Source organism: Oreochromis aureus, linkage group 10 (assembly GCF_013358895.1).
Source record: "Oreochromis aureus strain Israel breed Guangdong linkage group 10, ZZ_aureus, whole genome shotgun sequence".
NCBI lineage: Eukaryota > Metazoa > Chordata > Actinopteri > Cichliformes > Cichlidae > Oreochromis > Oreochromis aureus.
In genome coordinates, this window is record NC_052951.1 from 10853179 (window position 1) to 10878785 (window position 25607).

A 25607-nucleotide genomic window follows, 5' to 3' on the forward strand; every position below is an offset into this window, starting at 1 on the left:
CTGCTGAGGTCCCGAACAAACAGACTCAAGGACAGCTTTTACAACAGGGCAATAGCCCTGATCAATGCAAATAGCTGACCTGATTGGCTACCTGCCCTGGACTTTTTTTAGGGGGAGGTAACAATGTTTAAAACAATAACAATAATAATATTTATATTTATAACAAGGTGCAATAATAATTAATGTGCAATAATAACAGTGTGCAATACACATAACACTTATTCTTCTTTTTATTTCTAAGTTAATATACTGTGTTGTGTTGTTTGTGTTGCGTTGTGATGTGTCATATCGTGTCGTGTTGTGTTATATGTAGTGCCGACGTAGGACAGTTTTTCCAATTTCATTGTACTACTGTACTATGTATGACTGTGCAATGACAATAAAGAATGATCTTATCTTATCTTATCTTATCATAGCTGGAGTCTGAGGGCACAGATATGAATTTAAATTTCTCTCCACAGCACATGAATGCCTAAAAGTTTTCTTTGACTTTACTTTAGCTTTAGCATGCTAACTGTTTGGCTAGTCTCTAGCTGACTGTACTTTTAACTTTATTAAGAGTAGTTTGTGAGAGTCATTGACGACCTGCTTGGTTTGTATAATCTAAACCATCGTTCAAAAAGTTAAATTAAGATGACAAGGCGTCTAATGGCATAATAAATGAGCAACATTTATTTCCACTTTTTTATACATTAAACGTGCATATCAATAAAACTAAAATCGATCATATAAATACCTCTACTATAATACTGTTACAATAAATATGGCTCTACAGATTCTAGGTTAAATAAAAAACAGAGTTCAGTATCAACTGCTGTGCAACACAAGGAGACACTCTCGGGACACACTGTACATGTCTTCTCTTTTAGCACATTTTCCATGTCAAATGATGGACTTGTTTGGTGATTGCGATATGATACAGTGTACTCCACTCTCATTTAAAAGAGCCTGTTTGCTCTCTGCTGTGCTTTTCCTAAAAGAGATATTGTTGAATAATGTTCACAGTGTCAGCATGACAGATAAGAAAACTGCAGTCCTTTTAATATCCATATTCAAATTCTGTTTCTCTTCTGTTACCAACAAACCACCCCATACCATTTTGTGGAGTCAAAGTAGAGACAGTGCCATGCTTTTTGACAATTTGTGCTGGAGCGCAAAGGAGCACACACTCACCACCTACACACACGCATACACAAAAATCATAAATGTGCTCAAAGTATTTGTACAATTAAAAGCAGGCACTCTGCTCCAGGTTGACTTAAAAAAAGGCTATTTTTGAAAAAAAAACTTGGCTATGTCAAACATGACAGTGCACCAGGCAGTGAATAGAGTATGATACAGCTGTGATTCACATGTACACAAACACATCAACACATCAACACCCATGTCAAAATATTACATACAGTACTTTAAAATATATTACCAAGAAACTGTTGTTATCTGATAACGTGCAAAACTAAGCACACCTTTCACAACACTCTCACGCACAATGTTCATCTTTTACATGATATACAATGAATAATTGTACAGACTAAGTAATAAATATCATCACACAAATGTGTTTTACTGGTCACTTCTGTCTTCCACTTAATGTAAATGCCAAGTACTATGTAATGTCGTCCCATGCACCATCTTTAAGTTTCCACTATATAACAAAGGCCAAAAAGGAGAATTCTTCTAGACGTTTTCTTCAATCTTGTGCTTTCTTAACATCTAAAAATTCAAATAATTTGTCCACAGAGAGAGAAAGGACCCAATGCCAGAAGCTGTCTGTATGCGTCAAGTGACAGAATATAATTTATGGTGATAGAAATGATTAGATAAACGTATCATGTGATATAATATTTCAAAAAAAGGAACAAAGTCAAGAGAGCTTCATTCTCAGTGGCTAAAGCTATCCTTCACAGCATAGGTGGTAGCAAAGTACCAAAGTCCAAAGAATCAGAGTCAGTCAGATACTGTGCCGTATTAATAATAACTAATGATACAAATAGTTATAAACTTTTGTGAAAATAGACAAAAACGGAGAGAAAACACGTTCAGTAAATTGTAAAAACAAGGAGAGGACTTGTGTCTGTGCCTTTCCCTCTGTCTCAGAAGCCAGGCACGTGGCAGTACGCCTCCAAGGAGGCCAACAGGATGTAGATGAACCAGAGAGAGAGGAAGAGGAAGAAGGTGAGAAGCTTGGCTGTCCGTGGGCCACCGAGCTCTCCTCCAGACACGGCGGGACGTCGGCGGTAGAGCAGCACCAGCACGCACACCAGCGCCATGATGGTGAAGAGGGTGACAGAGAAGGCCAGGGACCCCGGGTTCACTTTGAACACCTTGCCTTTGGTGTGCCAGTAAACTGCTGCAATGGTCCACGCCACTCCAATGCCTAAGAACACGTTGACCGCATTGCTGCCCGTCACATTTCCAATAGAGGCATCAGCATATTGGTCCTGGATGGCAGCCACCTTACTCGCAAAAGTGTCTGTAAAAGAGAGAGAAATGGGCAAATATATATAAGTAATCAGTAATGTGCACAGACAGAGTACAGGTGCCACAAACACCAGGGACTGTACCATAAGCACTACATGTATTTAATCAAATTCAAGCCTTAATTTAGGAAGTACCGCCATTATTATACTGTATATAGTTTCCCAATTTCAGAGGCTCAAAAATAATTGGACAGTTGACTTACAAGTAGTTTCATGGCCAGATGAGGCATATTTACCTATTATTCCATGACAAATTAAGCCATTAAAGATCTGGAGTTGATTTAGTAGTTGTGACTGGAACTCTTAGCATGTAAGTCCAAAGTGTCTGTTCAAGTACAACGAGGCCATGATTAGGCTGAAAGTTCAAAGGAAAAACTTAGGAACACAGCCTAAACTGTAAGAGTGGCCAAATCAACAACCTAGATCATGGTTACAACGAATAAATGGACTGGTCAGCTCAATAATACCACACATCCCAAAAGACTACAGAAGACTAAAGTGTATGATTGCATAAGTTATTTCTTGGTTGGTTTCATTGATTCCGTCAAGAACACTCAATAGGAGGTATAAAACTGCATTATTTTATGAATCTACAATCAAGACACGCTTTTAGGAATGGAAATACAAAGACAAGAATAACAAGGTGCAAACCTCTGGTTACACTTAAAAACATGAAAGTCTGATTAGGCTTTCCTGGAAAAAAGGGTTGTCACAAAAAAAAAAAAAAAAAAAAAAATCCCCCAAAATGATACTCAGATATAAATATAAATATATGAATTGATAATAAAATTAATATTGTATTAAGATAGTCATTTGAAACAATACTGATACAAACAGTGCCTCAAAAAGAGAGACTCAAAAACAAGCAGCAGCTGGAGGTGACTGGAGAAAAGGCCTGCCAGAGTACTGCAAAGGAGGAAACACAGGATTTGGTGATGTCCATGTTTCCAGTCATTGACTAAAAGGTTTTTCATTCAAGTATTAAAAACAACACTTACATTTAAAGTGATGTTAGTTGTGTTTAAAAATTCTCCTAAACAGTTATTGTCTTGACGCATTCTCAATCATCCAGCTAAGTAAATCCCAAAGGGTTGAGACACATTTTTTCTAAACACCGCGTCTCCGTGGCTTTTAAACATGTTGCACCAAAAACTGGTCCACCCCAAGGATCGGGTCCCCTGACACAAGCAGAGTAATGTAGTGTACTCTGTTAAGTGCCAGGAGGATTGCCCTAAAGAAACATCTGGAAGTAAGTTCTTGTTTAAAAACTAATGTTAGCCTATGCAACTACCTTGTTTTAGTTTTGGTAGCTACCTGGGTTCACTTCAGTATCTTCGATGTACTATTGCTGTGTGATTTATTGCTATTAATGAAGGCTGCATTGCAGCCTGCTAGCTGCAAATAATCATGTGCAGTTCTGAAAGCAGACAGAAAGAAAACAACTACAGAAATAGTTTTCTATACGAGATCACTGCAAAAACTGCAGCCTTACTTAATGTCCGCCCTGTTACTCATTTTATATTATTATATTTAAAAATCTAGTTGGTATTGCTTTCAGAACTACACATGATTATTTACACCTATCAGGTTGTTAATGCTATCCATCAAGTCTAACAGTCTGCAGTCTATGAACTAACCCCAGCTAATGCCAGCTAACAATGTTAGCTCGGTGGCAAATAGCCATCAGTAATAAATCACACAGCAATAGTATATTCATGTAGTTGTAAAAAGCATGACAATATATCAAGTAATCCAAAGTATTCAGAATACGTTACTCACATTGAGTAACTTAACGGAATTCGTTACAAACTACATTTTGGGCCATGTATCCTGTAATCTGTAGTGGAATATATTTTAAAAGTAACCTTCCCAACACTGTTTGTTGATCAATGGTGATGACAATTTGCATATTAATGATTAACAACCTCACAGCCCATTGTCCAGTGGGCTAATTTCAGTCATTGTGTGACGTACTGTTTATAAAGCTGGGGAAAGCTGCAGTCAGCTGAGACTGAAGAAGTCACTTGGATGAGTGACGAAACGTTTCTCCCACTGAAAACGCTACGTCCTGATGAACAGAATCAACCCAGATTTTTGTGAAACTCAGTTATTTAAAGCTGAAAATCTGAAGATGAAAGCTGAAAATAACACTGTTTTTGTGTAATATTGTTCTCATAAAACTATAGCCACCCATGGTACTCTATGTGTACTTTATTTGTTATTAGGCTGTTGTAGTCTTGTGGCCCTGCATTAATGATTAGAAGGACCATATCCTATATGTGGTTATGGGAATACAGCCAATAGCCTACTGTGAAACTGCAAAAAAGAAAACTTTCTCTCATTGATGAAACATTGTTTGGCTCGTAAACAGATCTGACTTTTACTCACAGTAAAATAAAAATGGGCCCCCAGCTGTCAAGGAGTTCAGGACTCGAGAGAAATGCCGTTATGTATCAAATAATATATGTGTAGCTAATAAACTGTGACTCTGTATGTGACAGATCACTTGTCTGCAGTGTAAAAAAACACAATGTTGTTTTCTGACTGTCAAGAATAATTATTTTTAAGCTGGCTAATTACTGAAGTCAAGTTCAGGGATCATTGAACAACTGAAAACACGAGAATTTGACTCTTATATTAAGACCTAGTTTACATTCATTACTGGTGACTATTTCAAAAAGGGGGACTTCATGGCTTTCTCTTATTTAGCATGGGATTTGTTTGGGAAGCATGACAGGATAAGATGGAGTCTCAAAGCGTGAGAGTTGGCAACCCTGGTTTATTAAGCCAAAACCTAATTTTCATAGTCATTGTTTTTTGTTCAGCGTTAGTGTTTAGGAAATAGCGAAAAGGGAATACAATTAGGGCAAAACTAACAAGTGAAACAAGGTTTTTTTTCTCTGTTTACAACTTGTTAATATCCAAGACACGAGCTTTGGAGAGAATCCCTCTGACAGCACAGGTGGAGGAAAAGGTTACACAAGCAGCTGCTTCTGCCACAGGGGAAAAGCCCAGAGGAGACACAGGACAAGGCCGCTGGTAGGACTGAACGACAAGCACAGATGCCCACCTGGAACAGAAGTGCCGAGGGCCACAAACACCACAGCGGTGACCGAGTCTTTGAGACCGACTGTGCAGCCGAAATGTGAGGCCAGGTCCCCGGTCACAGCTGTCAGAACACCAATGAGGGAAATAGAGACAAAGAAGCAGGCCCAGCCGTTCCAGTATTCAGTCGGTGGGACGAAAGCAAAGAGGACCTTCCAGAAAACTGTCAGGAAGTGCATAATGTAATCAAAGCAGGACGGCAAGCGTTCCTCCCCGCTCTCCTCCTCATCGTCATCACCTAGCAAAGACAGAATAGATGAGTGAAAGCCTGCGAAACACAACCTTCATTTAGACTGCAGTTTGGCTTTACAGAGCCCCGTAAAGCCACCATGAAATCGACATAATTTTAGTTTCAGTTACTGTGTTTGTTCAGACACTGGCAGTTTTGGGAAATGCTCTACAGATACTGTAAAATGGAGAGAAGATTTAATATGCACTGCTGTTGGATGAAACTGTGAATGTGGATATTGTTTGGACAATGACTGCTTTTGTGGTATGTGGCCAATTACGTTGTTATCATAGCCATTCTGTGACTGCTCTATACTGCTCCTGTTATCTACAGCCAAGAAATCATTGTTAAAGCCAAATGGGATTTGGACCAGTTGTGCTTAGATAAGACAGACGTGCAACAAATACACCACAGGAGGACAGGAATACAGTGGCTTCAATACAGCACTCATCACAGTTGTCACAATTCAGTGCACTACACACATGCGGGGGGCTTGTAGTTAGTGTCACACCATTTAAAAACAAATGTGTCATAGTGCGACCAAAGCACAACAATTAGTAGAGCTCCAGTTCCAGCGACAGCCATCGCTGAGGGCAGGAGATTACATTATAATTTATAATATCATCATATTTATCATAATACAGCTCAGACCCAAACCGTGGAAGTGAATGAGCACTAAAAAATCCTGACTTTTCAGAAATTTAGTGCCAATTTGTCATCATATTCATCTTCATATTTTAGATCAGTAAAACCATCAGCATCTTTGGGCAATCCTTTTCAAATCAGAGACAGGCAGGAAGTGTACTTTCTATCTTAAATATGGACATTAGAAATGCAAATCTGAGTTTCTCCATCCAGCAAGAGAGAGAAAATAAAGAAAAAAGCATGTTAACCAAATGACACATCACAGGAGTCTAAGTGAGCTTTTAGCCCGATGATTTGTACACTAGTGCAGATGTAAAAGGTTCACAGACAGCTTTGGAAAGACCCCCCAAAAAAGATTCACCATACCACAAACATCGTCATAAATTCTTCAGAGCCATTAATTGTTGAGGAAGAGCCGGCCCTTTTAGTTTTTATGATGAGCCACATCATGCATTTTTAATAAACTGTCTGGATTTAAATGGATGCAGCAAATAAGCTCAGAATGATCAAAAATGAATTAAAATAGCATTTGTTTTTGTAAGCAATCTTAAACTGAGCATTTTGAATTTTATTTTAAAGACATATCTAAGTGAGCGCTGCACAACAGGCAGCTGGTGGACCGGATCCAGCCTGCAGGCTCAATCTTCTTCAGGACTGCCTTCAGAGGGATGAACAGATGAGACATTTCAGGACGCTGCGACTTACCTGCGCTGACAGTGACGGCACTAACAAACTGCTCTCTCCAGCTGCTGCTCCCTACAACAAGAGCCAGGTTCGTTTTCTTGATCAGCTTGTCCACTGTGCTCTGCAAGGAAAGCAGAAGAAAGGTGCATTAACACACACTGAATAACATACTCAGTACAATCTTAGTGCTGTATGACACTGGGGACACTGATGTGGTGAATCAAGATACAATTACCAGCTTCTGTCCTCCCAGTGTGAAGCAATGGTGAGTCACCAAAACAGATGCGAGCACAAAATCCCAGTAGCCCCCAGGAGAAAGGGAGTGTACGAGCATAAAGCTGCTTTAAAGCAGTGAAGAAACACAAGCCAGCTCATGAAACTGCAGCTGTTAATATCACTGCGGTATCATGTTACAGCTTAAATGTTCCTAAATTGTCTCAGAGCGCTGCACCACCCATTTTAAGCTGAAGGATCAGTTTACTTGTGCAGAGGATTGCAGTATGAATCTGTGGTATCTGTGTAGCATAATGGCGATGATGTAATAGCATAATGGCAGATTGTGATGAAACTCATAGTTATCTGATAAAATGGGTTAGTCAGAGACTGAGGAGGATTGTGACTGGAAACTCTCAACATCAAACATAGAACGGACCCACACATATGGTTTTATGCTACTTTGATACACTTAATCACTTTAAGCATATTTGCACTGCAAAGACACATCAATGTGGTTTGCACAACACGACATTATATTTCTCCATTTCATTTAATACTTGTAAAATTGCTGATTATTGTTTTAAAGCCTTAAGTTGAGTGGACAGGTCACATTCTTTATTTATTTAATTATATTTGCCAGAGGTGACCATAAAGCGGAGACCTGATGCTAGCTAGCTTTGTTAGCATGATAGCATGACGCATTTATTAGCTGTACAGGTGTACTGCACAGCCACAGGTTCCTAGTACCATATTTATTATTTGCCAGATAATAAAGCGGAAAAAAAGCATGACGCATTTAAAAGGTGTACTGCACAAATGCTAAAAAACAAAACAAAATGCTAACTCTTTTCTAGGACTGAAAAAAGGGATTAGCCACTTGTATACAGCTCATAGCTGTTAGCTAATGAGCATGTGGAGACACAGTCAGATATGCCCCTTCCTCACCACTTGTGGTTTCAAAACACCAACATGGCATCTTGTAAATAGGCAGTACTTACTTACTAAAAAGTAGTGAACCATAGTACTTGTAATCTATACCACTACTGTTGTGCATTCATGACTTACTAAATAAGCACTGAAAAAGCACTGATCAGGCTCTATTCATGAACAGAGTCTCTTTATTAGGAAGCACCTGCTTTTTTGACTACTACTGAAATGCATTCAGCTAGTCACACCTAGCTTTGACCTCCAAGGTAAAAGGAGTGTTATTGTACCTGTAGGGCTTACAGCGGAGCACAAAGATTTGCTGATTGACAGTTGTGCCAATACTGATGTTTGTGTACAACTATGTGAGAAAAAATATGGCCTGTTGTTTATTACAGCTCATCCAAGAGCTCCAGATTTGGTGAGTGACGTATTAGTATTTTATTAGCAGGGAAAATAATCAGCAGGTCATTTTGTTGCTGCCATATAATCTATGGATGCTACTTGCTAACCAAGGTTGCTAGCGTTAGCTAGTACGTTAGCACACCACTCTCTCATCAATCAGATTTTCAGATGCTCCAAATGGCACTGGCACCACAAATTTAGCTCACAGGCCGAGTTCAGTGACTTTTCTTATGTGTCAGCACCTACCCGTCACAAAAAGAGACCATGCCTCAAATAAAACATAACTTAAAGTCTGGATATAACTTAAAGTGAATTAAATAAATAGTCATCAGCACATTTTTCATGAATACCAAAATTAGCAGTAGCGATCCCACTGCCTTTTCTTACCAGGCTGTAAATTTGTTTAATTGTGTTCTAATGGGAGTCTCTGGGAATAAGCTTGTGTGTAACTGGGTGAATGAAACTTGCAAAAAAAAAGTGCTCTGAGTGCTCAAACCCAGTAGAAAGGCGCTATTTAAGTACCAGTTCACTTACCATTTATTGTCTCTTGTAAAATACCCAACTTAACAATACAAAACAGATGGAGTACTGCTATAAATTCTGCATCATGGGAAATGATACAAATTGTTTAACTCTGACTATTCAAGCTGAATGATGCGTGAACACATCTACTGGAAGATTCATGAGTTGCATAATTTATCACACATCCATAGTGTAATATATATATATTCATTTCCAGTCACGGTCAAACCCAAAATACTGTGACATCAGTGAAATTGCAACATTTCTCCAGGTTAATGTTGTAAAGTCAGTCCACGTCAGCTCGCAAGAAATTTCAAAATAAGCAGGCATCAGGTGTGGTGTGGCTCTGAGATACAAAGCTGCTGATTTTGTGTTACCTTGAACTCATAAGACTCCTCAATGACCACCTCCAGCTTAGTGTGCTCTCCCAGACATGGGCAGCCCATCTTTGACACGTCCTCCGGACCCACTGCTGTCTTGTTGTCATTAGTGTCACCTAGGGCAGAGCAGCACATGTATAAGCTATCATCCAGGATTTTCTACATGGTGCTTGAATAATAATGAAAGTCAGTCTTCTGTGTGTGCTACAGTCCATTACAGTGACTCTGAGGGACAGATCAGCCAATCATAATTGGTAAACCCAACACGAGAGATGTTGGGGAGGCACGTATTGAAACAAATAAAACACGGCAGCCTGCATATTGATACTCAGAATTTAATCAAAAGCATAAAAAGTACTTGGAATAGAGGATTTAGGTTTATTTATGTCAGTGGTTTTATTTATAATAGTGGATTATGTGAATATGTATTCTGTTATTTATGTGTTGAATTCTCTACTTAGTAATTTACTTCAGGGATATATTTTTCTGCATTCATTATTGGCTTATCGTTTCTTGTATGTGTTTCTTGTCATTATGTTTAATAAATAATAAGCAGAATTGTATGTTATTAATATAAATAGGTCTCATAAACAGGACTTTCCCCAAACATTTTCTGTCTACATGTCACATTTTTAATATATCCACAGTACTTTTAGGTTGCAAATCATCAACCATTAAAATATGATCACATTTAGCAAAGAGTCTGAGTGAGTATTGATATGAGCACAGTTATATTACAAGTACTTTTTTGATGTTAGTTAGTTTAATTTAACATGCAATTGCAAAAGCAGCTATTGCACAATAATTACAGCTCTCTTCCACAGTGTCTTTTCTCCTTCCTGTTAAAAGGGAGTTTTTCCTTCCTACTGTCGCCGAGTGCTTGCTTATAGGGGTCATCTGATTGTTGGGGGGGTTTTCTGCAGGGTCTTTACCTTACAATATAAAGCTCCTTGGAGCAGCTGTTGTTGCACTATATAAATAAAATTGAATTGAATGATTAACTGTAAAAGTTCTCCAAAGTAACATTGATGAAATATAATGACATTTTTACTCTAACCCTGAGCAGTTTTAAGTGCATCAATTAGACTTTCAGTCTTCATGAATAAGGCCTGATGAGGAAGTTTGAGATTAGTTGTGCTGTAAGTTTTAATCTGCATTAATCCAAGTATTTAAATTAAATATAATGGAGAGTGTACACATTTATCTCAAGCCACCAAACAGAGTGACATATCACTCTGCACATGTAGCACACAGTGATGTCATCCACTCACCGTGTCTCTGTCCCACCTCCAGCAGTACAGGCTCCTCCAACACAATTGTGAATGTCTTGTTTTTCTCATACTCCTCATCATCAATGATCTTCACATTCAGCAATTTCCTAAAGGTCGAGGGGTCAGGGGAACAAGGGGAAGCGGATTAGCTTTGTTTAGGGGAAATAAAAGTAGCTGCCCGTATGAGTCAACCTGCAGTAACCCTCTGTTATCTAAACACGCTCAAAATAGATCCCAGGCAGGTAAGAGCAGCTTCCAATGCTGAGACTATGCTTTCGTACACATTCAAATAAAACCAGAGTAGCTAAGAGGTATACTGCCTACACAGTGAATCATGAAACAGAACTGTTAGATAAGAAGGTGGAAGCTCAACGTTTCCCCCAAATTGACAAATATCATGTGCTGCCGAACACTATGAAGAAAAAAAAGACTAAAATATAAATTTTCCTAACACCCCACAAGAGGGCGGACTCCTTCTGCACCATTAATTCCATTAGAGCACAACTAAAGCGAAATAGCCCACACCCCTCCCACACACTCAAGTTAGAAGTCATGGGGAATTGAATTATTACCTTTGTCTCTGTGGAAATTAAGCACCACCTATCTACACAGGGAAGACATATATATATAGTTTGTGCTCTTAAATCCGAGAGCTCAAAAACGTGAGGCTGCTTTGTCAAACTGTGACCGACATATTTTCTTCAGCCCTCTTCGTTCGCCCACACTGTCACAGCCAGTCTCTCTCTCTCCCTCTCCCTCCATCTCCCTAATGATATGTGGGTGGCTGTCTATTTCTGTCTACACATATACACTCAGGGTTTGACAACACGCATGAAGAGCTTTTGCTTGCTGAGGAAGAAGAAGTTTATTTTAAACAGCAACGATACGTCACTGGCTGTCTAATGTCAGGCTAAGTCATGCCAGTGGGAGCAACGTGAATCGCAGCCTGGAGACCTCGCAACAGGAACAAAAGAGTTTGTGTGCATGGTATGTTTGCTTTGAATCACCGTGCCGGGGCCTTGAAATAAAATGTGAAGGCTCCGCTGCTGTGGATTGTGCTAATGTAGCAGCCATTTTGACATTACATCACATTTTGGGCAGACACTGTCTGTCTTGCTGTAGCGTACCTAGATAAGCAGAATATACAGACGAACATTTCCATTTTCCACTAAAATCCAAACGAGAAATTAAAGGCTGTCGAGAAGCAGCAGGGGCCCGGGTTCATTTAATGCATCGGGCTGATTAGCTGGCAGTCTAAATCTAAACTGCTGCCACAGTTTGAAGCTCATTTGCACTGATTTCAGACAAAAAGAGGTGGGTGATAATGCAAAACGCGAGAAAATCAAAAGTGACTTTTCAAAACAGACTAAAAAAAAAAACAGCTGTGGTGAGATTCATTCTGCTGCTTTCTTAGTTTTGGTGAGTTGGTCCCTCATGTAAAGTAGTTCCATCCCTCTTTTTAAAAAAAATATTTTACTTGATTCAATAATACCTTTGTTAATATTTCAAAAGCATTAGTAGCACAAACAAACAAAAAGACAACACAGAAAAGTGATAAAAAGGCTGTGATGTGAGGCGATAACACGCGAGGCACTGAAGGCAGCACGGATCATCTTTAGCAAGCCAAACAGCGAGCCCAGTGCTCGTAAGGCTCATTATTATTAAGTTTGTTTAGTTTTCAACTACTAGCAAACATATAAATATATATTGTAACAGTAACAACAAGAAACAAAAACTGTAAAAAGAAAAAAGAAATAAAGAATGATTGAAAATGGCATCAAAGAAAGCTAATAATTCACAAAGAGCCGGAGGATGAGCAAAACAGACTGGCTAAACGACAAGCATGGAAGATTTAATTATTGCTACAGTCCAGTCCTGCACAGTAGTCTGCAACCATCTGGCAACCACTGGTCACGAGAGAAAAATGTGTATTCCCCTGGCTGGTTGGTGCGTGTGGTAGGTTGTTTGCTGTCGCTAGGAGAAACTGGTGGCAAAGTGGTATATGCTGCCACACAGTCTGTGTTAGGTCAGTGTAACTGAGGCCTAACACACAGCAACCTCAACAGCCACTGGAGGCAGAGATGAGGAGAATGTTCTGACATAAGAGCTACAGGAATGGCAAGTCATTAAGTTATTTGAAAGCACCAATATTGCAATTCACAGTCACCGTGCAGCAGCCTGCCATACCATAAAAAACAAGTGATCAGTGCCTGTTCATTTTTACCCTTCTAGATCCAAACAGTGAACACTAGAAATAGCTTTGGGTTTCACAGAATTTTACTGAATTAATTTGAAATAATTTTCCCACATGCCACTCTGACCTCCACACAACTTTCTTCACAGTGAAACAATGTTCTGCTGCTCTCTAAGCATGTAGTGTATATGTGTGGTAGAGTTTTATTATAGTAATTTAACTTGGCAGGAGGAGAGAGGCACGAGTATATTCCTTTGAGCTGATTTCTTTTTCTCTGCTGAGATTTCAGTTTCCAGATCTTTTTTTCTATGCAGCTTGCTTATAATGTGAAGCCTCTAATGAACAGGATGTCACCAGATTATATCATTCTGACATGACACTTTTTCTTGAACAGCAATTTGTCAGGTATTTGTCAGGTATTTGTGTGTCTCTGTGTGTGGTGGGGATGGGGGGGATCTCACACGCAAAATAAAATCTATTCAAGCTGAATTTATGCTTCAGTTCTTCAAAGAAAATGGTACCACCAGAGTTTGAAAGTTGCAGATTTTTTTCAAATGCTCTAAAAGCCCAAAGCTTAAGAACATATTTCACATTTTTAATTTTCATGCGCACAGTAGTTCTGTCGTTAGCGACTCTGACCTGCAGCAAGAATGTATGCTACCACATTTCTGTGTAGAATTTGCGTTTTTTCCCCTGTGCCTACTGAGTTTTTGTCCTGGTGCTGCAGTTTTCTCCCTCAATCCAAAGACATGCTTGTTAGACTGACTGGTTCTAAACTGTCTATAGCTGAGAGTGTGAGTGGTTTTGTCTCTCATCACCACCCCTATAGTTGGAAAAGCAGTTCAGATGATGAAGTGATGCATTTTTAATTTTAAATGTTTCCAGCATGTAAATGACTACCAATGAAAGCATGTAAAATAATCAAAATAACAAATCAATCTTCACTGTAGGGTAGATTGTAGGTAAAAATAATCATGATTTAGCTGATTTAGCTAAAGTAAGCTAAGTCAGACACCCACTAACTAGCTAAATTAGTTAAAGGAATATTCTCACATTTTAAAAAATGCAATTTTGTGTTATTGCTGAAAATAAAATGAGAAAATTGATGACAGTTTAATGTCTGCATTCAAATTATTAAAGTAGAATAGCAAGCAGTCGACTTAGCTTAGCATATAGTCTGGATGGAGGGGGAAACAGCTAGCCTAGCTGAGCCCAGTCTACAGCTCTAAAGTTCACTAACAACACAGCTCTCTCACGTCAGTTTAGATGATGTAGAAATGTAAGTTTGTGGATTTCAGCTTAGGTGAAGAAGTAACATCCTAAACAAAGTTACAGATACTCATCATTTTATATGAACTTCATTATACTTTTGGGCTTTTAATGATTTTTTTAAACTGTTCTTTGTTCATAGTGAAATGATTGTACAGCACACATCTTTAATGAGTTTGAAAAAACAAAAGAAAAAAAGAATTGGGTACACAAGTTTGAATTTATATTAATATTAGATATTTTTTAAACCACACAGTGTCAAAAGCATCATATCCCTTGTTAATATTTGGATAAATGTCCCTTAGGAAGTTGCACATCAACAAGATTTTTTTTGGTAACTATCAACAAGCTTCTGGCCTAATTCTGACATAATTCTGTCTGACGTTTGTCTGGGCTTTTAATCATAGTCCTCATTTTTGTCATGGTAAGTATGACCTTTGACCACAACTGTACAATAATCATGCTGAGCCAGTTACTTATAACGAATAGGACTCCCTGCAAAATCATGGTTGTTCTTTTTTATTTCAGCACATTTCCCAAAATGTAAAGTTATCTTTTAAAATTTGTGGTCCTTTAAAATTTCCTCCGTGCACTTGGGTTTAAAATGTTCAGTTTAAAAATACATTTTCTAAACAGCACACAGTCCTGCTTTATGAGCCCTGTCGCCGCAGGTCAATGTAAACTCTGATTATTACAGACACAATTGGATTTTATCAACACTGTAAATCCTTGGCTTGCTCCATATCACATTACACTGCGGAGCCATCAGCCATCTCTGCTGCCCGGTTGGCTCCATTCCTGGGAAAGTTTCTGAGTAGCTGCAGCGGTATAAACCTCCTATTGCATCTGTCACACAGACAATATTGCGTGCATTCTAAAGATTGATCTCTGCTCCATCTGCAACAACCGTAATCTGTTCTCCATCTGCCTGGCTCTTTTTGCAGTTGTCTTACATTTACTGAGAGTATCTTGAATGCTTAAAAAAAGTATACCTTGTTTGTAAATTAATTATCAGGATTAGTTTGACTTAACCAGAGAAATGAGAAAAAGCGGGTTGGTCATAATTGTCACCTACAGAAAGAAAGCATCATACATATCGTCTGAGACTCTTAAAGTAGTTCTGTTTTTATTTGGAGGTTCCCTCTCCTCCACATTTTTTGTCAGTTCCTTAAGGATGCTCCAGTTTCCTCCCACAATCCAGAGGCATATACAGTAAGGCATGAGGACCGGAGACTCCAAACTGCCCACAGGTATGACTGTGTTCACTCTGTAGCCAAAGAGAGTGTCTCTAATTTCTACCCTCTGCCTGCTGTAAAGAAAAAAAAAGGAAGCTTCTGACCTCCCGAGACCCTGACAAAAATTAAGCCGGCAGGGAGACCGAGTGAATGCATGACAGTGTGTCAAAACCCACAGCTGGACCTGGCACCTCCGTTCATTTAAAGAGCCATGAATCAAAGTGGCATGTCAGCATCTGCCTACAGTGCTGAAGTGTCCTTGAGCAAGATATTGAATCTCAGCCAGCTCCAGAGAGGCTGCAGTGTAGCTCATTATAAACAGAAAGCAGCTGCATTACATTACATTACTGTGTCTCCACTGTGTTGTTGGGTTATTATGTAGAGAAAATTTATACAGAAAGAAACCCGTTTTGACATTGATAATAACAAATTATTCCACCACTGATAACTTGTACTTGCAAAAATGTGTGGCAACATAATGGAGAATGGTCTGAACTAATAAGCACAGGGAGAGACAAGTGGGACGAGGAGAATTTGAAATTCATTTCTACCCTACAGCCGTGTTAGCTGCTCCCCTGAATTTAAGCTCAGTGGTAAATGTTAATGTCAGCAGGACAACACGCTGATTCTCCTCAGGTGTACTGTGTAACATGTTCACTATCTCAATTTAGTATGTTCACTTGCTAATTTGCAATAAATATAAAGCATGGTTGGCTTTGGGAAGGATTTTGACCAAAGGGATGCTATCACTTGATTATTGTTCCTCTAGAGGTGAGCATTAACTGGTGGACCTAATTTCATAGCACTAATTGCAGAGATATTACGCTCAGAGCTACAAATGTTAACCTCATATCAGCACAAGAGAAAACGTTAGGCCATCAAAGACATTAGGATCCATCCTCTGAGAACCCTGACTGTTTGTCTGTACAATATTTGACCCCAGTACAAAACACATTGAGATGTTTCACAGGATAAGTTATCTTTGTCCTGCTGCCGATGCTCAAAGAAATGCCATTCAGGTTCATCCTCTGGGGATCACAAATGTCTGCACTGTAAAGTTATCCATTGAAAAGTCAAGAAATTTCACAGTGAATTGTGTTGGTGCACTGATTGACAAACAGTGCCGTCCTTTGTGACATGTAAGCAGCAAGGCTAATATGGGATTAGCTCTGTGGCTACTTGAAAAGTTGATTTAAAGGGACAGGATAAGCAATAACTGCAGTTGGATGTTTTCATTCTTTTTAATGAGGATTTCTAAAGAAGCTGCATGCCAGAGGTTATGCCAGGGGTCTGAGTCCGCCCAAAGCAATTCTGGTTTTCCTGTATGCTGTCTACACTTTCTTATCAATAAAGGAAAAATGCCATAAAAAAGTTATTTGTAGATTATGGCTTCTGTCTTCTTTGCAGCAGTTGCTAAGCTAAAGGCTAACAGCCCAAACATAAACAAGAGTAGCCCACATGGCTGTCTTTTTCCACATATTTTTGATGTTACCTCCAAATTACATTAAACAGCTATAATATGTAAACATGGGTCTGCAGAGCTATGTGCAGTACCTGCAGAACTGCAATCATAATACCATGCCAGGACTTTAAAAAGTCTAATGTAATTATACAAACAATTTGCTCCCTATGAGCACAAGAATAAGCACTACTTAAAATGAGCACATGTCCACTTCCCCTTTGATGAGTGAGCAGAAGAAGCAAATGATATGAGAAATGTTTTGTGTTAATGTTACCAAGCCCTGAATCTGTGTGTCTTTCAGGAAGTTCAGTATGTCATCGAGCTCGAGTACCTCAGGCGTGAGAGATAAAGAATATCAGTGTATTGATTTTTTTTTCAAAAGTGATCCCCTTCCATCTCTTTTATCCTAGCTTATGTAACTGCCCCCATTATCCACTTCAAACTCAACTAGTGCATAGACGCGCACATTTTGAGGCACTAACGAGAACAGATATGAGATTATGCTACATACAAGCATCAAAGGGTCTATTGCAGATCTTCCTCTAATCCATAAACACAGAATGCAAAATGGCGCTTGATGTCAGCTTGTTTATTTTGGCTCAGAGGTTTGTGTCTGTACATCATAATTTATTTACTGCAGTGCAGAATTTCAATGGTAAATTATTATTTATATGCATGCCTAGATTTTAAACCGCTCCTCCTGGCTCCGCGTCAAAAGCTTAAAAACTTGGCTTCCTCTTTTGCTCCTCTGCATGCTCAAATATTGATGGGGGAAGACAGATGTACGCGAGCACAAAGACACACAAAGCTTGAGACCCTGTAACAACCACGCAAACACAGAGGTGCCCAGAGGACCGTCGCCGAGTGTCATCTCTTTGTCGCGAACAAGCGGGGAAACACTCGGGTATGAAAAGCCAGCTCGGTTTTGAACGATGAACTTTGGCAGCCTGCTGAGCAGTAATGAGCGCAGACGTGCATTTAACACAGAGAGGGTGTGAGTTTATAGGCTCGGAGAAACAAATAGACGCATACAACGACGGTGACGCTTCAAGATGACACCTGGTGGTGCCGTTTCACCTACATCTTTTAACGGGATGACTGGCATAAAGAATTCACAAACAGCGTAAAGAGAAGCACAATCTGGCCTGGCAGTCTTCGACTTAAGCTCTCCAAAAGTGGTGAACTTTTGGCTCGGCATCAGAGTCAAACATTAACACCTTCGGGTGGCACGCAGAGATGAGCGCATTTCCAGCAGCAATATTAGAAAACTCATTTAGATTCAGCTTAAAAGATAAGTCAGCTGCTCGACCTGGCAATTTCGATTCAAGATCTGAGTCAAACCTTTCCCACCTATGATCAAAGTACTCCCGCATTCCCCTTTAAGTCCTCGCTTGCTATTCCGAGGAGGACAGGAGTAGCTGAACACTGCTTTGGCATTTTTTTTCTGCTGGGTCTGGTTTTCCTTTTCATCTGTTTTCTGATAACAAACTGTCCTGCCCCACTGGATCCCGCTCTCCACAGTCACCCCCCCAGTCCTCTCCCCTGCTGCATGTCGACTGTTGAGGGAAGCATGACTCCAGATATTATGAAGTGTACAGATGCTTGTGTCACTGTCAGCTTTCTACAGTCTGATGAGCACAGTCTTAGCTTGGTAGGTAAGGATTGTATCTACTGCTCAGTCTCCATTTGAATGCAGATGCCAGCTGCCTGCCTCTCATTTCACATTGTTATACACTATTGACTCATTAACTGCAGCCTCTGTAGCTGACTGCGCTATGAGGGGAACTTTTGGGACCCCTTTAACCCCTCTTCACTCTCTTTAATTGCTTTGGATGCTCAAGAAGCTCTTTTTAGTTCCCCTTTGGAGCGACATGTTGCTTGATGTGGGTTTAAAGCGGATTCAGCACTCTAATACGGCCTTAATTATACACATAGACTAATGCATAAAAAGGAGAAAAAGCATAGATTGTGCGCGAGAAAACTGCTAAAAACAGAGCAGTATATTCAAATTTCACCTGCGCTGCGAGGCAAAAAAAGAAGAAAGACAAATAGGGAGATCTGCGTTTTCTTTGACACCATGTATTCACCTGCCTTTCCTCCCACTCGGCCAACCTACACAATACACCTACGCACGAGCCTCGCGCAGACGGATGCATCTGACACATTTGATTCCTTTGTTTCGTCCTTTGCCGTGCGGTAAATCATTTTGTAATGAGCTCAGTACGGTTAAGGGCATTTTCTTTCTTTTTTTAAAGTAAGAAATTAAAAAAAAAAACATAACCGTTCTGTGTAACTGCCAGGTCTTTTGCTCATCTCGTCATAAAGCAAACACTACAAGTGTACTCATCATTCAGCCAGCCCTTTCAAACAGCGTTCAAGTGAAAAAAAAAAAGAAAGAAAGAAAAGCTGGAAAAACATCACTCTTTCAGCGCTCTCTCACTCCCTCGCTCTCTGCACTCTGCCTCCCTCATCTTTTTCTCTCCTCCTCTCTGCTGGCGCATCCACGAATGCTTTAACTGAAATAACCACACGGGCTCCAGTGCATGCACCTGTTTTAGTAGCTGCCGTGCAAGTCACCTGTCTGATTTTTTCCCCCCTCTTCTACTCTGTCGCTCGTGTGAGCTTTCTTTGTTTTCCGCAGGGAAGTCTTTAGTGTTGTGCATTACAATGAGCTTCCACAGAACTTCCACAGAAATCCCAACAGGCTGCATTTAATTCATTCACAGGAAACTGTTTCTGGGTTTCGTCTTCCTCTTCTCCTCCTTTTTCTTGTTCTTTTAAATCTCCACGATCTTTCATTATCTGCCGCACAATTATATCCTCTTATCCTCCCACATCGTCCCTGCGAAAAGAGCTAAACTTCGCCGAGCAAACCTATCTGTGAGTCATAAAAATAGGCCTTTCATTCGTTACCAGAATAGATAACTTACAGTAATCTATCAGGACAGTTTAATGTACCAATGTGTGGGTGGTGATGTTTAATCAAGTGATGAACAAGAGGAACTGGCACTCACATGGTCTCATCGTTCTGAAACTCCAGCTTGCCGGACACCTCTTCGTAGTCCTCCCCTGCTTTGGCGGTCCCCTCGACGGTGTGGTAGGGCACAGCCACTTTTCCCCGTGCCCCGGATGTCCTGTGAACCTTCACCTGCATGTTGCCAACGCTCTCGCTGACCCTCGTGGAGTTGCTCTCAAACGTAAAGATGCCAGCATGGTCGTCGTCGTAGATGGTGACGGTGGCGATGTGAGGATTGCCCAGTGCCGCCTTTGGAGGAATATGGGAGGGGAGGCCCACCATGCTGTTGCTGGAGGTGATGGAGCTCGGCTCCAGGATTGAGACCTCGGCTCTGTGCACGATGCGCGGGTTGCTGAGGCGTACGTAGAAGTGCTCGTCCTCTTCAAAAATGTCATCGTCGATCACGCCAACAGTGAACTCTTTGGTTGTCTCGCCAGGCTTGAAGACCAAAGTGCCCTCAGCAAACTCGTAGTCTGAGCCTGCATTGGCAGTCCCGTCCTCCGTCCGGTAGTCCACCTGTGCAGGGAAAAAAAAACCTTCATCAAATATGTAGTGGCTGGAGTTGTAATAAAAATATTAATATTAATACTTTATGCCTCAGGCAGTTAAAGGTGATTTAAAATTGACCTTGAGCATTTGCAATATTTGTGCTTTCCCCCCTCACCTTAACAGTGCAGCCACTTTCTCCTCCGTGTCGACTCACGGTCAGCTTTAGTGAGCCGCAGTTCTCAAAGCACTGGTAATGAGAGTTTTCAAACTGCAGGTAGATGGTGTTAGGATCTTCTTCTTGCCCGCTGGCCTCGTGACAGCTCACCACCTTCCTGGCCTGGTCAGCTGCATGCTTTTTCAGGATGTTCCCAGCTCCGATCATCATGCGTGTGGCTTGAATGCGATAAAAGGCCCGGCTCTTCTGCTGCTGCACCAGCACTTGATAGTTGGCCATCTCGATGAGCTGCTCCATGTCCTTATCTGGGTGCCTCTGTTTTAGCTCTTTTAGAGTACGAGCCATCTCCCTGCGGGCCTCTTCTTCTTGATCTTGTTCTGCGCTCATCCCACCACCTTCCTCCACCCCCTCCAGCATCCCATCCAGAGCCTCTTTGGGGTGAGTGTGAGAGTTCACACCCTGTCCATCCATCTCCAAGTCCATTTTAGTGAACATGGCATCTCCCTCTGACTCGATGATAATGCCGCGGGTCTTGTCGGCTCGGTAGCGCTTGTGGACGTACTTGTAGAAGAGCAGGCGGCGGTCTGCGATCCAGGCTTGCAGAACGCACAGGGGGAAGAAGAGAAAGGTGAGGACTGCTTCCCAGAGATGCACTTCTCCGGGGGAAAACACTGACAGGATGAGATACAGCCAGATGTAGGCGAATATGCTCCAGGCTGCGGTGACAAAAAACACCCGCAGGTGTTTTATCTTGCGGGTTTCATTTTCCGGCACCACATAGACACAGATGGCGATGATGATGAACATGTTGAAAGCAGCACTGCCCACGATGGTGCTGGGACCCAGAGCTCCCGCTTCAAAGTTATGGCCGACCACTTCGATGACAGACAGCAGGATCTCTGGTGCCGAGGAGCCCAGGGCCATCAGGGTCAGGTTGGAGACCGTTTCATTCCAGATGCGCACAGTGGTTGTCGTTGTCTCACCATTAGGCTTCTTGATGGTGATCTCCTTTTCTTGAGAGGTGATGACCTCGATAGAAGACATGAACCGGTCGGCGATGATAGACATGCCCAGGAACATGTATATGAGAGCGGCAAAGTAAACAATGGCACGTGCCACCTTGTCACCCACTGCGGGGTTCTGGGGATTCCACATGGGCAGCACCACACCCTCGGAGCAGTTGTCATCACTGGAGCAGTTGCCTGGGCTGCTGCCGATGTCATCATCCCTGCTGCCGTAGGAGAAACGGGTGACTCCCGGGAGGAGAACCAGCAGAAGAGAGATGAACATGCATGGGGTGGCAGGTGGAGTGCAGTTCAAGATACGCTTGTGTAGAAACATGATGGTGTGGTGATGCTTTGAGTCTTCTAATGCTAGAGATCAGTGCACGTGACATGTGAAGGTTCGCATGAACCTCTGAAAGACAGGAGAAAAAAAGAAATTTGCCTGGTGGATGAGAAAGCCACATGTCAGATGTTCATTATTCAGTTATATTCTCAAAATAACCCCGATATGGCACCACAAAAGTGCTCGCAGTCATGCTCTTTTGTATGCAAATGATGTGGGATCCATCAGTTTCGTTGGTCCGAGTTTAGAGAGCCAGAAATATTGGCACCTACTAATCGTTGAGTCACTGGTATTGAACTACCCTGTACGACTCCCACACATATAATGTGGTCATTCTGTGCTAAACCGCAGTGAAAATGTTACCCTTTGCACCTGTAGTATCGAGGGAAAAACTGACTCAGTCCACCCCGTACTGTCGAGTTAGATGGGAGTCCAAAAATAATATCCACTGGCAACGAGAATAACAAGAAAGGAGCAGTTGTTCTTAGGTAGCCCTACTGGTACATATATTATAGGATGATTTAAAGGAGGAATAGCTCTTGTGTCTAGAGAGTCCAACACACCTCTCAGGTCTAGTGTGAAATATACAGCTGGATGCCTGAATGCAATTCAGTCATCACCACCTTACCTAAAAGAATCCATTCCACATGCAGTAACTTATATTTGCCAACATAGTCTCTCTGATTAAGTCAGACAGAGCATGACAGGGTGGAGTGGGGTTGCAAAGCAGCATGCATATGCACAGCAACTCGTGGGCTGGCTGAAGCAGCTTTAATACCATGTGTTATATGAAATTAACCAGATTGACGCTTAGATGGGTATGTGCTGAGCAATCAGCAGATGCGGGCTACCACTGAGATCAGCCAATCTGCCGTTTAGCTTAGTTTCATTTAGTTTTAAATTTTACATAAGAAATGGAAACGGCATCAGGGGACAACTAAAAACAACTCCACAGTGACCGCCCCCTCGCAAGTAGTATCTTAATGGCCTGAATAAACATTTCAGGGAGTACAGCGCTAAACTCTCCAAAGGATTAACATCTGCATGACTGTGAACAAAGAGGACAGGGAAAGATGTCTGGTAATGTGTCTGGTGTTTTCTAATGAAAATTTCAAGACCATCCCCGTCTCAGAAATAGGTTGCACACCTACAGCAGGAGCAGTCTGGCAAAGCTGCATGTTTGGCACATGCTCTCATTGACATGCGGCAGTGAAACGCAGCATTCTCCAATCTGACCTGCATAACAGGAGAGCACGGTTTCCATCAAGGCTACATTTCAGGGTGAAGTGGTGCAGCACAGATGCAGGAATTAAGCCGTCAGTTTTTTCTTTCTTTCAGCGGTTAGCTCATAAATAAGTGAGTAACAGATTGTATTTGTGCAACAACAACAGCAACAGCTCGACACCTGTCTGCTGATCAGATTGAGCGAGTGAGATCAGCACCATGGACAGCGACTCCTGCAACAGGCAGCTCCAATCAGTGACAATGAAACACTCTTTTTTTCGGGCTGAATGAAATATCCCTCATTACTGTTATGTGAAATCACATATTGATATCATCACTGATTCCTTCACTTTCGAAAGCAGATTTAATTAATACGTTGCTTTTATCTGGCGCACAATCCTGCACAAATTTTGAGTGGGTGACGTTTCTATGGCAAAAGCAAGCTCTCCGACTGGTGGAAATGCAGGAAAACTATAGAGAAAAAAAGGTCTCTTTCTGTTCTGTGCAGTATTTAGTGATATGTTTTCCTCACTAAAGTCGCCAGGTAGCAACAAGTAAATGAGATACTGAAGCATATTATTCATTTCCCCTGAAGAATACAGATGTTTTCATTTTTTTGTCAACACAAACACACACTCTGAAATCTCCTCACCTTCGTCACATTACATCTATTCTAAGTGTGCAAGTATCCTACCAGTGCAAAACTACAGTTCTCTGATCTGCTGATCTCTAACATGTATGTGATTAAAAGCCCGAATGCGACATGAAGACTTTACCAACTACTGGCAAACCCAGCATGATGCCACTTTCCATCTAACAGAGTTACTAACCTTCAATAATTCCATAATTATCCAAGCCTTAAAAAAAAGCAGACCCAAATTAAATTAATCCTCAAACATGTTCTTGTTTGCTAAGCAAAGGTCCAGGGTTGGCAAGTAAACACATAATGACTCACACTTTGAAGCCTGCACTTGTTTTGTGTGTAAGCGTGCGCGCTTTTCAAATGGTGGCACACTCAGTTTGTATTGAGACGCCTCATAAATGTCATCTCTGCTATTTAGGGAAGGAAAAGTCATTAGAAATCATAAACAAAAGGAAAACAGAACAGAAACATGGAAGAAAATGAAAAGAAACCGGAGTTCCTCGAGATGTTGTTTTGAGCTCAAAGCACACTCATCAGTCTAAGCACTAAGACAAGTGTTACTGGATTTACATGCAGCTGTTAGTCTAAGAGTCTAGTATAATGGGGGGCAAGCAAGATTCTCATGCAGGGGCTTGCTTAGTTTCTTCTCTCTCTTTTTTTTTTTTTTTTAGCTTATACTTATAGTTCCTATTTTAAACATTGTAAGAAACTGTATTACTCACCTGGATGCAGCTGTCAGTGAGTCAACCCAGAGTGGAAGTTCTAGCCTCAGGAGATGAACTTATCTTTCATGCTGCTCTGTGGAAATACAGCTTATCTTAAACGAGCATACCATAAAGTCAGTTTTTAAAACCATGATGAAAATAATGAGTGTTCCACAGCGGTGAATTTTGAGAAGCTTTAAAAAAAAAAGAAAAAGAAAAAAAAGCCATAAATGTGAGCCAGTAGCAGCACAAAAACACAAAACACCGCTGATGCAGATTCGAGACAATTCAAAACGCTAAGTTAGAAACAGATTCTGAGACGGCTAGGTAAGTGATATTACAGATGTAGAATAAAAAGACAAAAAGAAAACAAGAGAACCTATTAAATGATCAGTACGCTGAGCATGAGGGACAAACAGACCGGTCCATTTGGTGCGCACAGCAGCCCCACTGATACTCACGGAAAGCCCAGAATCTCAGTTGGATCCTGGTCACAGCGTGGCTACCCTGCACCAGTTCAACAGAGGAAGACACCCCGTGTGCCATTCACACGGCAGGCTGGTGTAATGGTGTTGGCTTGTTGCTGGTGTCTTGGAAATGACGCGTAGCTTTCCACGGTGCTTGTTCGCTGTTTTCTTTCTCTCTCTTTTTTCTTTGACAAGTACCGTACCTCAGCAAACTTAACACAGCCGGAATAGTTCCCCTCATTAAATTCCCATTGTTCCACCACCGCGACACCCTCCGCAAAGCTAAGTAAATTATTCAAAAACCACAAGGCGCTTTCAGCTTTATCCTTTCCTGACTGCGTGTTGATGCGTAAAATAATAAATTAAATTACACTCTCTGATCGTTCGTTCGCTTGTACCAGTCCAAAGAAAAAAAAATCTTAGAAAGTATTAATTAAAAAAAGAGAATTTAATTGTATTTTCTATTTCCGAAAAATAAACTGAGTGCAAAAATTCCCTCGCTCTTCTGCCTGAGCTGGATA

General features: G+C 41.0%; 1 protein-coding gene and 1 long non-coding RNA gene across 2 annotated transcripts; both read right to left on the bottom strand.

Annotated features, from left to right (window-relative positions):
* Positions 1-686: 686 nt before the first annotated feature.
* On the bottom strand, positions 687-21991 carry slc8a4a (solute carrier family 8 member 4a). The gene is made up of 7 exons (XM_031743029.2): positions 20702-21991; positions 20036-20553; positions 10862-10968; positions 9588-9706; positions 7165-7264; positions 5551-5823; positions 687-2473 (listed from the first exon to the last, which is right to left on the bottom strand). The coding sequence occupies exons 1-7, from the start codon at positions 21989-21991 to the stop codon at positions 2094-2096; spliced, it is 2787 nt and encodes a 928-aa protein (XP_031598889.2). The 3' UTR covers positions 687-2093.
* A 2-nt stretch (positions 21992-21993) lies between these two features.
* On the bottom strand, positions 21994-25387 carry LOC120442178. Its single transcript, XR_005614544.1, has 3 exons — positions 25081-25387; positions 24638-24713; positions 21994-22117 (listed from the first exon to the last, which is right to left on the bottom strand). It is a non-coding gene; the product is annotated as an uncharacterized LOC120442178 (long non-coding RNA).
* Between the last annotated feature and the right edge of the window lie 220 nt (positions 25388-25607).

Excerpts from the sequence above, each read along its gene's own strand:
- slc8a4a (XM_031743029.2), bottom strand. The coding sequence starts at position 21,991 with ATGTTCATCTCTCTTCTGCTGGTTCTCCTCCCGGGAGTCACCCGTTTC. Across the intron at positions 7,265-9,587 it reads AGGAGTCTTATGAGTTCAAG|AGCACAGTGGACAAGCTGAT; the intron begins GTAACACAAAAT and ends CTTTCCTTGCAG. Across the intron at positions 2,474-5,550 it reads CCTCGGCACTTCTGTTCCAG|ACACTTTTGCGAGTAAGGTG; the intron begins GTGGGCATCTGT and ends TCTCTTTTACAG.